Source organism: Nesoenas mayeri, assembly GCF_963082525.1.
Source record: "Nesoenas mayeri genome assembly, chromosome: 9".
Lineage (NCBI taxonomy): Eukaryota > Metazoa > Chordata > Aves > Columbiformes > Columbidae > Nesoenas > Nesoenas mayeri.
Window position 1 is genome coordinate 1,733,716 of NC_137557.1, and position 14,668 is coordinate 1,748,383.

Below are 14,668 nucleotides of genomic sequence, written 5' to 3' on the forward strand. Positions count from 1 at the left end.
TCGAATTGTTCCCTGGGACTTCAATGAGAAGAGCAACACTCAGCCATTAGCCAAGAGCTCTTGGCTATAATTTTCTTCAATGTTTTAAGCTAAAGGTTGTGGCTACTCAATAGCTGGATAGAAGAAATCAAGGAAAAATGCAATTTGTGAACAACACATTTCTTCTGTGCACAAACCTGATTTCTTTTTTCATTTAGGTTTCACAGGACGTTTTCTGGAGCGCCTGGCACCATCCTCCGGGAGACTCGGCTCTGCGCTCCTCTCTGGCAGTAGAAATTGCCGACTTCTGGTTCAAAGAGCTGCATTTGCACCACAGATCTACCACGACTTCCCTGGCGACTCACCACAAACTCTGTGGCCACCTGCCCGGGCTCAGCAATGGCCCAGGAACCCGGGGAATGGTAAACGTGGCGTATCTGCAAGACATTGCTTCGAGTTTTCTGAAATTAGACAAGACCCAATTTACCATTTCCTTATTGACAACGCCGAACCACCACATGTTTCCCCGTGGTAATGAACAATATGTGTACAAGCACACAGGAAATAGTTAAAAACAAATGCAATTCCTGGCTAACGTTAATTTTTATTCTTCCGAAAACTAAGTGGGGCACTTATGAAACTTAGGCAAATGCTTGAAAAAATTTTAAATGCATTCACGCTTTAAAGAGCCATAAAAATAAATTACTCATAGGAATACATCATATATAACTTAGCCTGACCTTGGACATTTCTTGGCTAATAACATTTGTTTTGAAGTATATATGTTCCATTTATAACAGAAGGCTTAATTCATCTTTCTCCAGGAACAGAGCAGCGAGCTGACACTCTGTAAATCCTGCTCTTCCATTGTTTAACTGAGGAGTCTCAGTGCAGATGTTATGAAAGAAAGCTCGGAGAGAAAATTCGCAGGCATTTCCCCAGCCCATGAAAATAAGTTCTTGATTACAAGCAAAATGAGCCCATTAGAAATTAATCTAAGCTAATTACATCTGAACACGGAGTAATTTACGAATCGCGAAAGTTTCTCTTTCCTTTAGCAATATTACTACCGTTACTTTTGAAATTCATACAAGATCCTTTACCTAGGTGGGAAAATATAGTAAACTATTTGTGCAATCGAACCGATTACATATGTAAAAATTGTCGTCTGCTTCATATTATGAAGCTGCTTTTCAGCTGCACAAAACAAGGACAAGAACCACCAAGGGTCAGATCCTTTCCTGCGGCAGCGAGCCCAGGACAGAGTTACCGCTGCTTACACCAGGTACGAATCTGGTCTTTAAATCCAACAGATCCTATAGGGGAACCCTCTCCCATAGCCTTGCAGCTGCAGCAATGTAAGAATAACCAAAATCCCACCTGCAGGCACTGGACAAAGTGAAAAATTACCTAAAAAATTAGCAGGAAGCGTATGGATCAGTTAGCATTCCTTCCCGTAGTATGGATGATTGTTGCAGCAATCGTATTTCTTTAAATTAATGGCCGTTCAAGTAATTACGATAATCTAAACCAGATATTTAAAATGTATCGAATGCAGCTAATTCGTTAGCCTATTGTTTTCTTTTTCTTACAGATTCGGTACTGTTGTCTTCACCCAAGCGGAATTTCTGCTGCACTCAAAAGAGTCAATGGAAATCCATCTGAATGTTCCTGCGCAGGGACAGCAGGGGCATCTACATGTGGTTTCCATTGTCCTACAGTTAACCTCGCAGAGATATTTTGGGGGAATACTTTATTTACATTTTCTTTAAAAAAGAATATGTTTACCTTCACCCTAAAGATTACCACATGTCAAAACACTTCCAAATCTAAATATTTCATAAAAGAGAAGCTGCATAATAAATAATGTGTACACATAAGTAAAGGAATGGCGTAAAAAATGCTTTGAGTATTCACAGCTATTTTGTAAGGGGCTACAGGCAGAATCTTAATTTCCAGCAGATTATCTGCCTTAGTAAGTGCTAGCCAAGTTTCCGCTGCTTAAATATTTACTCAAAGGACAACTAAGAGGTTTGTAAGTGTGTTGATGTTAATACAAGCAGTGTGCTTGTATTAACGCTGCAGTCTTGGTGCAGAGTCCCCTCTACGATCCTCCTACACGCTGAGAGGAGCCATCGCTCCCACCAGAACAACTATTTTAGTCACTACACTCAAATGTCCTCCAAGAAAAGATGTTGTGTCTCTTTCTGGTTGCAACCAAAATTCAGGTGCTTCCTAATAACGTGGGCAATTCTTATTTTTCAAACACTCTTTCTCATGTGAGCTGTTCAAACGTGGGTTAACTCCACCGTCTTGTCTAAGCTGCATCTGGTGTTCTCATCATCAGTGACCGGTGGGACGTGTTCCCCTCCTGTAAGGAAAAGAAAATAGTAGGTCTAAATTCTTCTTAGAGGAATAAGGCAGCAGTGGCCACCTAACATCGGAGTGACGAAATGTTTCCCTCGTTACAGAGTGTGCGGAGCATGTTAACATCTTGCTGGAGCGTGTGACGGCGGCAGCGAAGGTGCGAGTCAAAAGCAGATGACTGGAGAATTAAAATAGTTGAGTTTCGCAGGGTGCAGGAACTATGAAACCACTATGACCCCACAGCCATTAGGTCCTGAGCAAAATTGCCAGCATTTACCATTTCACAGCGATACAAAATCACTCTCTGCAAACCCAGGAAGCCAAAAAGCTTGAGAGAAGATATAGGGACAAACATTTGAAACACCAAGGGCTGGATGTAAACCACTGCTGTCCAGCTTGTCAAATGGATAGAAGCACCCCTTGATGAGCTTGTACCTGTTCACTACTTTTTCCAGAACATGCAGAATCAAGGGTGACATTTTCGAAGAGCAGAACACCAGGACACCAGCACCGGCAGAGAGAGGAGGAATCGCAGGCACCTACCAATGGAGCCCACAGACATCTGACTGCACAAACCATTGATGTCCAGGGTCATGCTGGACGTCCAGGATCACATTGAGGACCTGCAGATACATGTCCAGGATCATGGACATTCAAGATCATATTGAGGACCTGTAGATACATGTCCAGGATCATGGACATCCAGGATCACGTTGAAGACCTGCAGATACATGTCCAGGATCATGGACATTGAAGATCACATTGAGGACCTGTAGATACATGTCCAGGACCATGGATGTCCAGGATCATGTTGAGGACCTGTAGATACATGTCCAGGACCATGGATGTCCAGGATCATGTTGAGGACCTATAGATGCATGTCCAGAATCATAGTGGGAAACCCAAGTGTGGAGCACCAGTGTGGCTATCGGTCCGTAGCACGTGGAATGTCAGCCTGAACGGTGATGCAGCTGCATTTTCTTAATGCGTTATTAAAACTGTTATCTTTCTTCTCCAAATTAACTTGAGGAAGATGTTCACAAAAGCTTACCCTACTCTGGTACTGTGTTTTATCAACCACAGGTTTACATCGTCAGTGTTTTCAGGATGGTGATAAGATCAAACTGGCCCTTGTTGAGAGCACTGGCCCGCGATGAGCACATTTTGTACCTTCCCATTTCAGAATTCTCTCTCTGAATTTTTCCCTGGATAATTTTTCCCTGTGTAAAAGGAGACTGCTGATACCACATCAGTATTTAATGAACAGAACGTCTGATGTGCGAAGGCCATGAAACCTTCGTTATGAAGGAAAACATTTTCAAACACCTTTCGGAGCTGCAGTATTAAAAAGTTCAACACAGATAAGGGGAGGGGTAAGTAGATAGGCTTGCAAAATGTGATGCAAATCTCCTTTGTGTACACATTTTTTTCCATTATGTTACATAAAGAGCAGCATCAGTACGTGCGATATGGGTGACGTGACATGTGAACGGTGCTACAGATCCCTGCAAATCCTGCGCTCCCAGATGCTGCCCACGGAGAGGGGGACAACGCAACTGGGGGCCTGTGCCAGCACCTGCTGAGTGGAAACACAAACCAGCCCCAAACTGAGCGGGGGTTGGATTTGTGCTATCACCCTGCCAAGAAAGACCACGGGATCTGCTGACTTTTCCATTAAAAATTTAGCTTTTGTCAGTAGAATTAGTAAAAACTGGCAAAACAGCATAAACGCACCTGAAAAACCATACTCTGCAACCAGACTGGCAAGATTCGTGGTGTAGAAAATACTGAGAATTGTCTTAATTCGCACTAATTTATTGCTTAAGGAACATCTGGGGAGAAGACTGGCCGCTCACATCAAGTGACAACACACATTTCTGAGAACATTTACTAAAGCAGGGGCAGTTGCAACTTAAATCTAGGAAAGAATAAAAAATGAGCACAATTTTTCCCAATTCCTGTCAGAGCTTTGTTGCCCATCTCAAATATACAAGTGTGATAATGATCTGCTTCTTTCATTTTTTTAAATCTATGTAGTAGATGACCTCTAAGGTGCACTTTCACCTTCTGGTGCTTCACGCTGAACGGGCTCGGAAGTTGCGAGAAACTGAAAATTCAAGGGAACAGCCACAAAATTGGACAAGTATCAATATTTACTGGGCAGGAGTTAGTACAGTGTGTACTGTTACACAAAACACATTATTTATTCCTTGAGTATTCAGCCGCAGCTCCCTCGAAGGGCGGCTGTGCTTCTGAGGGTCAGCTGGATACCACGGAGGCTCAAGTGTTCTTCTGCTGCTGCGTTTCTGAAAGGCAAGTTTAAGTGTGCTGGTTAAAAGCCTTGCCTGGAATAAAGCTGAGCTTACATGAGACGTATCAATTTTATACACAGTATTTAGCACATTTTCATGCACTTCTATGCACTGGGCAAACCCAGTGCTTGCTTGCTTGCTTTTTCTTCTCCTTTTAAGAGTTTTTGTCCGGAGAACTGAGATGTAGGGTAGGATTTAGGCTGGAGTTTTCTGTAGGGCACGGGGCTGCCGGCGCATTTGGCTGCTCGCCGCACATCGCATCGCTGCAGGGAGCGAACAAAACGTGGACAGTGCCACTTCGACAAATACAAATCTGCGTGAGTTCCTGCTGCGAACGGGCGATCAGCTCTACAAGGACAGAAAAAAAGTGTTTACTCCTTCCTACACGATTCATTTGATCTCTAAATCCCCTTCTCAGGCCAGTGCATCTCCATGTAAATCCCATGCTAAAATTTTATCTACGTAAAGCTGTAGTGTGTGCGCACCGGCTGGCTCGTGAAATACCCATAATTAAATTTCGTCGAACCTATGGGGTTTTATGTAGGTTCAGATGCTCCAAGAAATAAAATAGAAACAGAAGAGTTCTGGCCAACTTCTGTCGGCCTATAGACTTATTAGGTATTCCAGTCCAAGGAAACCAGGAATGTAAGTATCCCTGTCCAAAAATATCCCGTTAAGACTATTTTATTTTAATCACAGCTGTGTTAAAAAATACACAGTTCTCTTACAGAGTCCAATCATCTTTCCCTGTTATGATGAAAGTTCATTTTTCATGGTTTTTATTACAATCATCTTGAAGACAGACACGCCGATATCTGAGCATATTGTAAAGATCTGGAATTCACATCGTATGTACCCATCGCAGTTTACGTTCCATACATCAATAACCCGCTCAGGACTGATAGGCAAGTGTATTTAAACCAGTTGTGCTTTAAACAGAGCAGGTAAGACGTGACGAGTTTATTTGGAGCAGGTTGAGAACACTCGGGGTTGTGTTTGGGATGTGAACTGCAATATTAGCTGCTTGTGCACATATTAATTAACTTCATTAATTCGGGGATCAATAGACAACACCGTTAGTTTTATTGACTTTATAATTAGCAGGATCTTAGTTTTGCTGGAATAAAGCTGTTTTACCTCACATAAAATCTATCATTTTCCACCCCTCATTAGCTGATGTTGCTCTTGCAGCTCTCTCCGGGAGGGCTCCGTTCCTCCGGGGGACGCTGGCCCTGGCCCTGCCCGCCCGCTGGGGACAACTCGGGGTCGCTCCCCCGCCCGACAGCCGGGACCCCACTCCGGGGGAGCCCTTCCCCGCGGAGAGCGGGCACGGCTCGCCGGAGGCCGCCGCTTCCCCAGCGAGGGGCCCGGCGGGGCCAAGGGGCTGCGCCTCGGCCACCCCCCGTCCCCCGGCAGCGCCGGCCGGCTCCTCCGCCGCGGCGGGTCCTTCCCCGGAGGCGCTGCCCGGACACCCGCGGCTGGGCGACGGGGGCGCCGTGCCGGGCGCCTTCTCCTCACAGGAGCCCTCATGGCAGGCGCCTTCCCTTCGGAAGGATCACTATGGCGGGCTCCTTCCCCTCACAAGGACCCCCATGGCGGGCTCCTGCCCCTCACAGGGACCTCCATGGCGGGCGCCTTCCCCTCACAAGAATCGCTATGGCGGGCTCCTTCTCCTCACAAGAATCGCTATGGCGGGCTCCTTCTCCTCACAAGGACCCCCATAGTGGGCACCTTCCCTTCATGAGGATCACTATGGCGGGCGCCTTTCCTTCACAAGAACCCCTGTGGCGGGCTCCTTCCCCCCATAAGGACATCCATGGCGGGCTCCTTCCCCTCACAAGGACCCGCATGGCGGGATCCTGCCCCTCACAAGGGCATCCATGTCGGGCACCTTCCTCCCACAAGGATCACTATGGCGGGCTCCTTCCCCTCACAGGGACCTCCATGGCGGGCGCCTCCGTCCCACCAGCGCCCGGCCGGGCACCATCTCCGCACGGAGCCCCGGACAGGAGCGGGGCGGCCCGGCGGGCAGGGCACGGAGGAGCGGGCGGCAGGCGGGACCCCGAGCCGGCCATGGCGGGGGCTCCGTGCGGGCTGTGCCGGGCGAGGAGGAGGAGGAGGAGGAGGAGGAGGAGGAGGAGGGTGCGCGGCAGCGGGAGGTGCGAACTCCCCCTTGTTCCTCCCCTGGAAAATATTTCGAGCCATTTCGCTTTCCTCGATTTTATTACCTGAGGGAACTTGACAGAACTTGTAAAGACACAATTGCTGTATAACTTCCACCGGTCTATTATTTTTTTTTCTTTCTTTTTTTTTTTTTTTCTTCAAAAGAAAGCCAAATCAAACCGCCACGATAAATCTTGTGAAGCCGAAACTCAGGAAAACCGATAAAAAGTGGCGACAGAAGATGCGCGGGGGTGAGCGGAGCGTCCTGGTGGTGCCCGGCGCTATCGGCCTGTCGCGATATCTACGGAGCAGAAAGAAACGTGCGAGCTCTACAGAAGGTGTAAACACAGAAAAGAAAGAATATCACCGATGATTTAATATTAACAGTACCAGAAGTGACGTGAAACCGTCCACTAAAACGTTACTCTTTTCAGTCAATAGGTCGCAAAGTGTCTTAAATTCATTACTTGGCACTTATTGAAATTCGTGACGTCGAAAATGGATTAAAAAGGTGAAGCAAACCTGAGTGAAACAAAATATATTGTACTGACAACAAATGTAATGAAATAACAGCATCTTTTTTTTTTTCTTTTTAAAATAACTTAAAATACACTAGAAAAAATATGGTCAATATAAATAATTTTGTTTTCATGGAGAACAAATAGATACAAAGCCCGTCCATACCAAAGTACGTGTAGAAGAGCTTTCCCTCTGTCTTGGCAATAAGCATGAGGGTCTGATGGCAAACTGGGATAACAATCACCGACTGCAAAGTACCCCAGGTTAAATAGCTATACGTCTTTCAAATAATAATAATAATACCAAAAAAAATGACAAGATTACGTGAATAGATACACCTTTATGAGATAAAATGCAAATGTTTGACAGTCAACTATCAATTCACAAGTTATAGCCAAAATAAACTTTGTTCGTGTGTATCAACATATTTTACATGTACCCAGTACCTCTTATTGGAATTTGCCGTTGTGTAAAGTGGTGGTTGGGAATTAAATACTCTCTTTTCTTAATTTCTTTCGGTTCGTTTTTGCCCTCAGGACACGAGAGCCCCAGCAACGGGAGGCACATTCCGTTCCCTTTCATTTCAGAAGCGGGATGGCAAACGGACCAACAAAGATTCGCGAGTGGAAAAGGTAGCGCTTGATCTCCCTCTCTCTTTCCGCTTCCCTCCAAGATTAAAAGAGAGAGAACCCAGCCACATTTGTTTGTTTTGTTTTGCCTTTTTTTTTTCTACTAAAGATGAGGGTGAAGTGCAAGTGAATCAAAGGACTCCATCAATGAAATACAAATACATGCAACCCGGAATGCTGCTGGAGGAAGAATCCCGGACAGTTTCCCATTAGAAATTCGCAGAGAAATCAGTGTCTTTTTTTTTTCTATTTATCTTCGTCGTCGTCTTTTTCTTTTTTTTTTCTTTTTTTCCTTTTTTTTTTTGTCGCTATTCCAGACGTGGTTGTTAAACTCAAGTATCTGATGCAACGTGAAAGGAGGCCCGCCTCTCTTATCAAATTTCTTGTATTAAAGTGAACTTCGCAGAAAAAGGTCAGTTTCAAAACCTGTGAACTTCCCAGCTGCGCGTCTAGTCCCTCTAATTCTTTAAATAAGTATATCTCTCCCGTCAGTTTCTCCTCTCCCTCGTCTTTTTTTTTTTTATTATTTTTATTTTTTTCACTTTTTTGTTTTGTTTTAATTTAAAAAGCGCGGTCACAGCCCGAGGGCGGCGGCGTGTTTCTTGGCCTTGAGGCGCAGGTCGGCGATGCTGGAGTTCTTGCTGGTGGTCTTGGCGGCGGCGGCGGCGGCCACCACGGAGGCGGCGGAGGCGGACTCGGCCAGCGTGGCCAGCGGGAGCCCGAACGGGGGAGCGGGGAACATCATGTAGGGTGCGTGGGCCAGGTGCGGGTGCAGGTGGTGATGTGCGTGGGCCACGGCGCTGTCCAGCTGCAGCTGCGCCTGAACCTGCCGGGCGAGAAGGGGGAGAGCGTGGCGGCGACCCACGCGTGTCACACACCTACCCCCACTCCCCACCCCACCCGTGTCCCGCCGCCCACTTGCCTGCTGGAAGGGCATCCTCAGCGCGCCCACGTTCACGTACGGAGCCACCCGACAGGCTTCGAACTGGCTGGCGGCGCCGATCAACACCCCTGCGGGAGCAGCAGCACGGTCAGCAACCCCCCCGCTTCCACGCGTGTCCCACTCATTCCGCATCCCCCCACTCCCAGTACCTTTGTGGAGTTGGTTTTCTTGCTTTCGACATTTGGCTCTTCGGTTCTGGAACCAGACCTGTGGGGAGAACGGGGGGGGGACACACACAGGGGCGTCACGACCGCGCTGCCACCGCCGCGGGGAGGACGCGAAGCGCTACGCACAAAAACCCAAAATAAACCCACCGAGAATAATTAATAAGGAAAAAAAAGAGGCAGACAAAGAAAGGCGGCTGCGGCACGGGCTGGGCTCCCCGCTCCCGAGCTCCCAAACGCAAAGGGCGAGGGAAAATGAGTCAAAATACACAAAAAACGGATGTTCGCAGAGCGCTCGTTCCAGAGAAATCACTTTTTAAGCCCCGGTTTCGTCTTTCCACATCAGGGTCCCGAAAGACCTCAGTCGCCCCCTGATATCTAATACCAACTGGCGATAATGGGTTTGGATGTTTGCACCGTCAGGCCGGAGAAGAACGTACTCATTAGTAGCTGTAATATTAATTAGCTTTATCTTCACGAAAAATCAACCACCAGAGAGCCTAATGGCTCACTTTTTTGGGGAGGGGGGTAATTACTGTCATAAAAGCCACGAAGAACTTTAGAATTGCTCTGTTCCTCTGTGCAGCGGAGTGTAGCACAGAAGTGGCATCATTGTCTCGTTATCATGATAATCTAATTTGCTTGCCCAGAAAAGGCCGAGCTTTAGACTAAAAGATAATTTTAGTGTTGGAAATAGAATCGTTGAAATAAATTTCCGGAATAAAGTTCTGCTCGCTTAGAGAAGGGAGGGAGGGAAAGGGGGCAGAGCGCGTCTTAAAACATTCCTGTTCAAAGACAGACCTCCGCGCTGCATCTCCGAAGCCACAGCCACCAAGAAATCCTTTCCCCACGGCCAAAAAACCAAATAAAAAACCTTCTTTTTTGAGGTCTTAACTCAAAGAGATAAATATAAACGCGCATTTCCCCCGCCCTGTCATTTACTTCAGCCGAGCAAAATCTGCCCAAACAGCCACGTTCCCCCTCAGCCTCCCGTGGAAACGCGTATTCCATAATTTACAAATTAGCGCAGATGCGAGGGAAAATATTCTTGCAAAGCGTTTTCCGGAACGATTTAAAGGGAATGGGGTTTAATCTATGTAAATCTTCGAAAGTTATTATTCGCCCAGCGATTTGGCATAATGGGAGCGCGGATTATGCGCCGCGGCCGCGCTCTTTGTGGAGCAGAAGGAAGCGCCTCCCTTTACAGCTATCGCAGCCAAGTTGAAGCTCTGCAACTTTATTTTCTTTGGTTTTGTTAAGATTTGTTGGGCTTAAATAGGCGGCCGCCTCGGCGGAAAAACGGGGGAAGTGGGAAAACGAAGAGTCTTTTGATTTTTGTTTTTTCCTTTTTGCGGGTGGTGAAAAAAGCGGTTTATTATGACTTTCTCGGTTCGACATGACCGCTCTGTTTCTGTCCTACCCCATGACAAGATGCAGGGAAAGCCCACAAGGATTGTGCGCGTAGTTGGGTGCAGATGGTGGCCTACGAGCACAAAGATTGAGGGGGAGTATCTGTTACAGCGAGACTTTCCAACAGCTGCAGATGTGAGGGGCCTAAAACTACTCCATGTGTTCAAACAAATAATGACCATCATTTTCTCTTCTTTTATTATTAGAACGGAAATACACCGGAGCAGCTACATTTGTTCTCGTTTGAGGAGCCACCTTCCTCCCCAGCCCGGACCCTTCCTCACTCTTCATCTCATCCCGACAAAACTCGCAGAAACCAGCTCGGGAACCGATTTGGAAAAGCTTTAGGAGGGCAGCCCGAGGTTAAACGCGCAGGTTAAATCAAAGGAAGCTGCGGCTACTCGGAACGAGAGAACGCTTAAAATAGGCTGGTTTTATCCCAGACTCTTGGATTTCACAAATCCGAACACAGCCGGTCTGTGCACTTCGCCCAGTCTTCGTACCGCTTCCCTTAAGATTTAAGGGCAAGGAGGAGAGACTGACTGGAATATTTTTTTGTTGCACATAGCAGTTCCTAATTTAGTTTATGGTCACTACATCTATAGAGTTAATTGGTACGTCCGCCCGGTAAGCCCGGAGCAGCCCGGAGACGGACCGCAGCCCACGCCAACAAAATAACCGTTGTAGCTCTTGCCGAGGCAAAAATGAAATAAAAGCAGAGATTAAACAAAAAGCGACAGAGCGAGGGTTTTGCAAGGCGTCCAAAGCACAAGAGAGCCCGGGGAGGGGATTACACAGATTTGCTGGGTGCAATTCGGCGCGGGGAGCCCCCTGCTCTCTCTGACAGCCTGTGTCAGGAGCGGAGGGACGGGGCACGGCCGGGGTTCACCGAGCTGGCCCCCTCCACCCTGCACACCCCCGGGTACCTGCACCCTGGCCTCGGACAACCCCAGCCTCTGGCTCAGCTCCTCCCGCATGAAGGCGTCCGGGTAGTGGGTCTCGTCGAAAAGCCTTTCCAGCTCGTTCAGCTGCTCCAGGGTGAAATTTGTTCGGCTCCTCCTCTGCTTGATTTTCGTCTGCCCTTCGTCTTCCATCCCTTTCGCATCCTCCTTGCGGTCCTTCAGCTCTGGGGAGACTGGGCACGACACAGGCAGTCAGACAGGCGGGACGGGGACCGCGGGGCTGGGGGGGCTGCCCGGGGTGGCGGCAGCGGGGAGGAGGCAGCGAGGACACCGGAGCTCATCCCCCGATCCGCCGCTCCCCTCCGCCGGGGGAACCGGGCAGGAGCCCCCCGGGGCTGGGGCAGCCGGGAGCGGGGCCTGCGCGCCCGGGGCCGCGCTAGGCCCGGTTCAGCCGCTGCCGTTCCGGGCCCCGCCGCTCGGCTCCTGTAACCGCTGGCGGCTGGAGCGGGGCCCGGTGGCCGCCCAGGGAGGCCGCACCGCGTCGGCCCGCGGGAGATCTCCAGCCCCGCTGCCCACCCGCGGGAAGCGCAGCAACAGGTCCCCGCTCCGCTCCGCCGGCCAGCGCGGCCCTTCCGCGCCCCGTGTCCGAGCTCACTCTCTCACGGGGGTTTTGTTTTCGTTGTTTAATTTTTATGCCAGAGACCCGCCCCAGGCCGGAGCGCGGCCGAAAACGGAGGTCCCTGCGGGGACCCCCGCGGGACCTGCGCGCCGCGGAGCTGTCTGCCCAGCTCTGCCCCGGCTGCTGGCTCCCCCCGCGCCCCGCTCGTTAGCACAAATTTGTTAATGAGCCCTTCCCGGGGATGCTCCCGGCCGCGCCGCGCTCCGCCAACAACGGTGGTCCGAACAAAAGGGCGGCAGCGAACCGCCGGTCCCCGCGCAGCCACAGGGACGGGCCATGCCCCGCCGGTGGGCGCGGATCCTGCGCGGTTCTTCCGCCGGCGCCGCCCGGCTGCTTTCCCGCAGCTGCCGAGAGCGGCAGGCGGGCCCGCTACGGTCACCGCGGCCATCGCCCCGGAGCGGAAAATGTGCGGAATGACTGCCGGGCATTTCTGAAGAAAATAGCGCGGCGGGACCGGGGCGCGGGAGCGGGGATGGGCGGCAGCAGCGCGGCCCCACGCGCGTCCGCGCAGCCGAGACCCACGGGAGAACGAACGGGCCCCCCTGTCCGGGCTTTCGTTGGCAGCGCGGCTTCCCGTGGGATGCTAAACAGGAACAGATCGTGTTATGAGCAAGTTAAATACTTGTTTAAATATTTTAATATAAACTTCGAGGCCGGCCGCATATTTCCCGTAATTGGGAAAACATGGAAAGCCGCTCCTTAACGCCTATCGCAGCCTCCCCGCGGGCGCTGCCACTGCCGAGCCCCTTCCACCCGCGGCCGCGGGTCCGTCTCGCCCGGTGCGCGGCCATCGCCCGCTCCCACCGCCGTTCCGCGCGTCCCGACCCCGACGGGAGGAAGGAAGGGAAGGGAAGAAGGGGAAGCCCCCGATGCCGCCGTTACCGTCGCTGAGCTTGGGGGTGGCCGCCTCAGCCGCTCTCTCGGCGGCGGCGTCGGGCTCCCGCGGCGGAGACCGCTCGCCGCCCGCCCGCGCCGCGGGGCTGCCCGCCTCGTCGCGGCCCGGTTCCGCCGCCGATCCGCCGCTCTCCCGCGGTCCGCCGCCTCCGCGTAGGGGCCCGCTCTCCAGCACCTCTCGGTAGGTGATGAGCTCCTTCTTCTCCTTCGCTTTGGGGTCAAACGACTTGGAGACAAACGCCGTCAGCTCCTCCATGGCCGCGGCTCAGGGGCGCGCTGCCCCGGCTCCCCGGGCGGGCATCCACGGGGCGGGGTGGCGGCGGCGCCCCGGGCCGTACCGAGCCGTGCCGTCCTGAGCCCAGCCGTGCCGCCCGACGTGCAAGGCTCCCGGGGTCTGATAGCGACGTCGCTATTGAAGTGGCACTATTTATACTTTGCAAAGCCTGCCCCTTGTTCCCGGCGAATTACCTCCCCTCGGAGCTCTGAATGGACCCCTTCTCCGCCGCCCGGCCGCGCCGCCCGCCGCGGGGCACTGCGGCCAGGGAGCCGCCGGCCAGCCCGCCCGCTGCCCGCCGCGCTCTGCGCCCTAATTAATTTAATTAGGCGCGGGCCCGTGCGCGAGGTCCCGGGCGAGCGCGGCGCGGGAGAGGGGCCGGAGCTGCGGGGGAGTGGCCAAGGCGGGAGGCGGCGGGGATGAGGATGGGGGGCGCGCAGGCTCCGCGCCCGCGCACCGCCCCGCGCGGGTCAGGGCGGCCCCGCATCCCCCGCACCCCCTCAGCGGGGCCGCCCCCGCGGGACAGAGGCAAGAGGCGGTTCCCTGCCGGGGGTCTGTCCGTGGAACCGGCCCCGGGAGAGCGGCGGGGGAGCCGGAAAAGTTCCTCCGTGGACGCCCAAATCCACCAAATAAATTACCGGCTAATTGATAGTGACAAATACGGCCGTATCATTAACGTTTTCGCATACGGCGAATTGAGGCATCAGATTAGAGCGAATTACGCTATTTATTGCTAATATTGTTTTTCCTTTGTTGCTTAAATCCCATTAAGAGAGTACTTTTGTTCACAGAAGTCGGCTCTTTTACACCTTTGCTAGAATCCTAATAAATTATTCAAAATTGTTTAACTCTTGCTTATGTATTGATTTTTCATTTGACCTTTAGAAAGATGACTTTACATAAAAGAGCATTTATTTACTCGAGCAGGTACGGTATCGAGGGTGGAATTAGCATTTCTTCAGATCCAATTACACACGCCTCAGCCGCGATAGGAAACGATTTACTGTTTTTACTCCGTTTGAAGCAGCAAAGCGGATCGAGCCGCCGATGAACCGGCCCCGCTTGTCCCCGCTCCGCCCCGGGTGGCATGTTCGGTACTGGGGGGATCGGACACCGGGTTCCCGACGGGAACAGATCGGCTGCCGAATGGAAATATGATCGCCAGCGGCTTTTCCATCTTCACGTTTCGTTTCTCTTCACTTAACACTCCGCAGTTCCCGTGGCTGGGAGCGTGTGCCCGGAAACTCGCGTTAAACTGACCAAATTCGTCAAAGCCAGAATTAAGCGCAGGGGTTAAATCGTTTCGTTGCGCTTCTCGCCGTTGTCCGGCGGAGGCTGAGCTCGGCCCGGTTCGGTGGGGTTCGGGTCAGTTCGGTGGGGCTTGGGCCGGTTCGGCGGGGCTCGGCCCTGGACGTGCTCCCCCCGCGGCGTGG

At 51.4% G+C, this 14,668-nt stretch overlaps 1 protein-coding gene across 1 annotated transcript; it reads right to left on the reverse strand.

Moving 5' to 3' along the window:
• Positions 1-7,820: 7,820 nt before the first annotated feature.
• SHOX2 (SHOX homeobox 2) lies at positions 7,821-13,217 on the reverse strand (the record flags this gene model as incomplete). Its single annotated transcript, XM_080349623.1, has 4 exons — positions 7,821-8,980; positions 9,062-9,119; positions 11,413-11,621; positions 12,950-13,217. The coding sequence occupies 4 exons, from the start codon at positions 13,215-13,217 to the stop codon at positions 8,544-8,546; spliced, it is 972 nt and encodes a 323-aa protein (XP_080205749.1). The 3' UTR covers positions 7,821-8,543.
• Between the last annotated feature and the right edge of the window lie 1,451 nt (positions 13,218-14,668).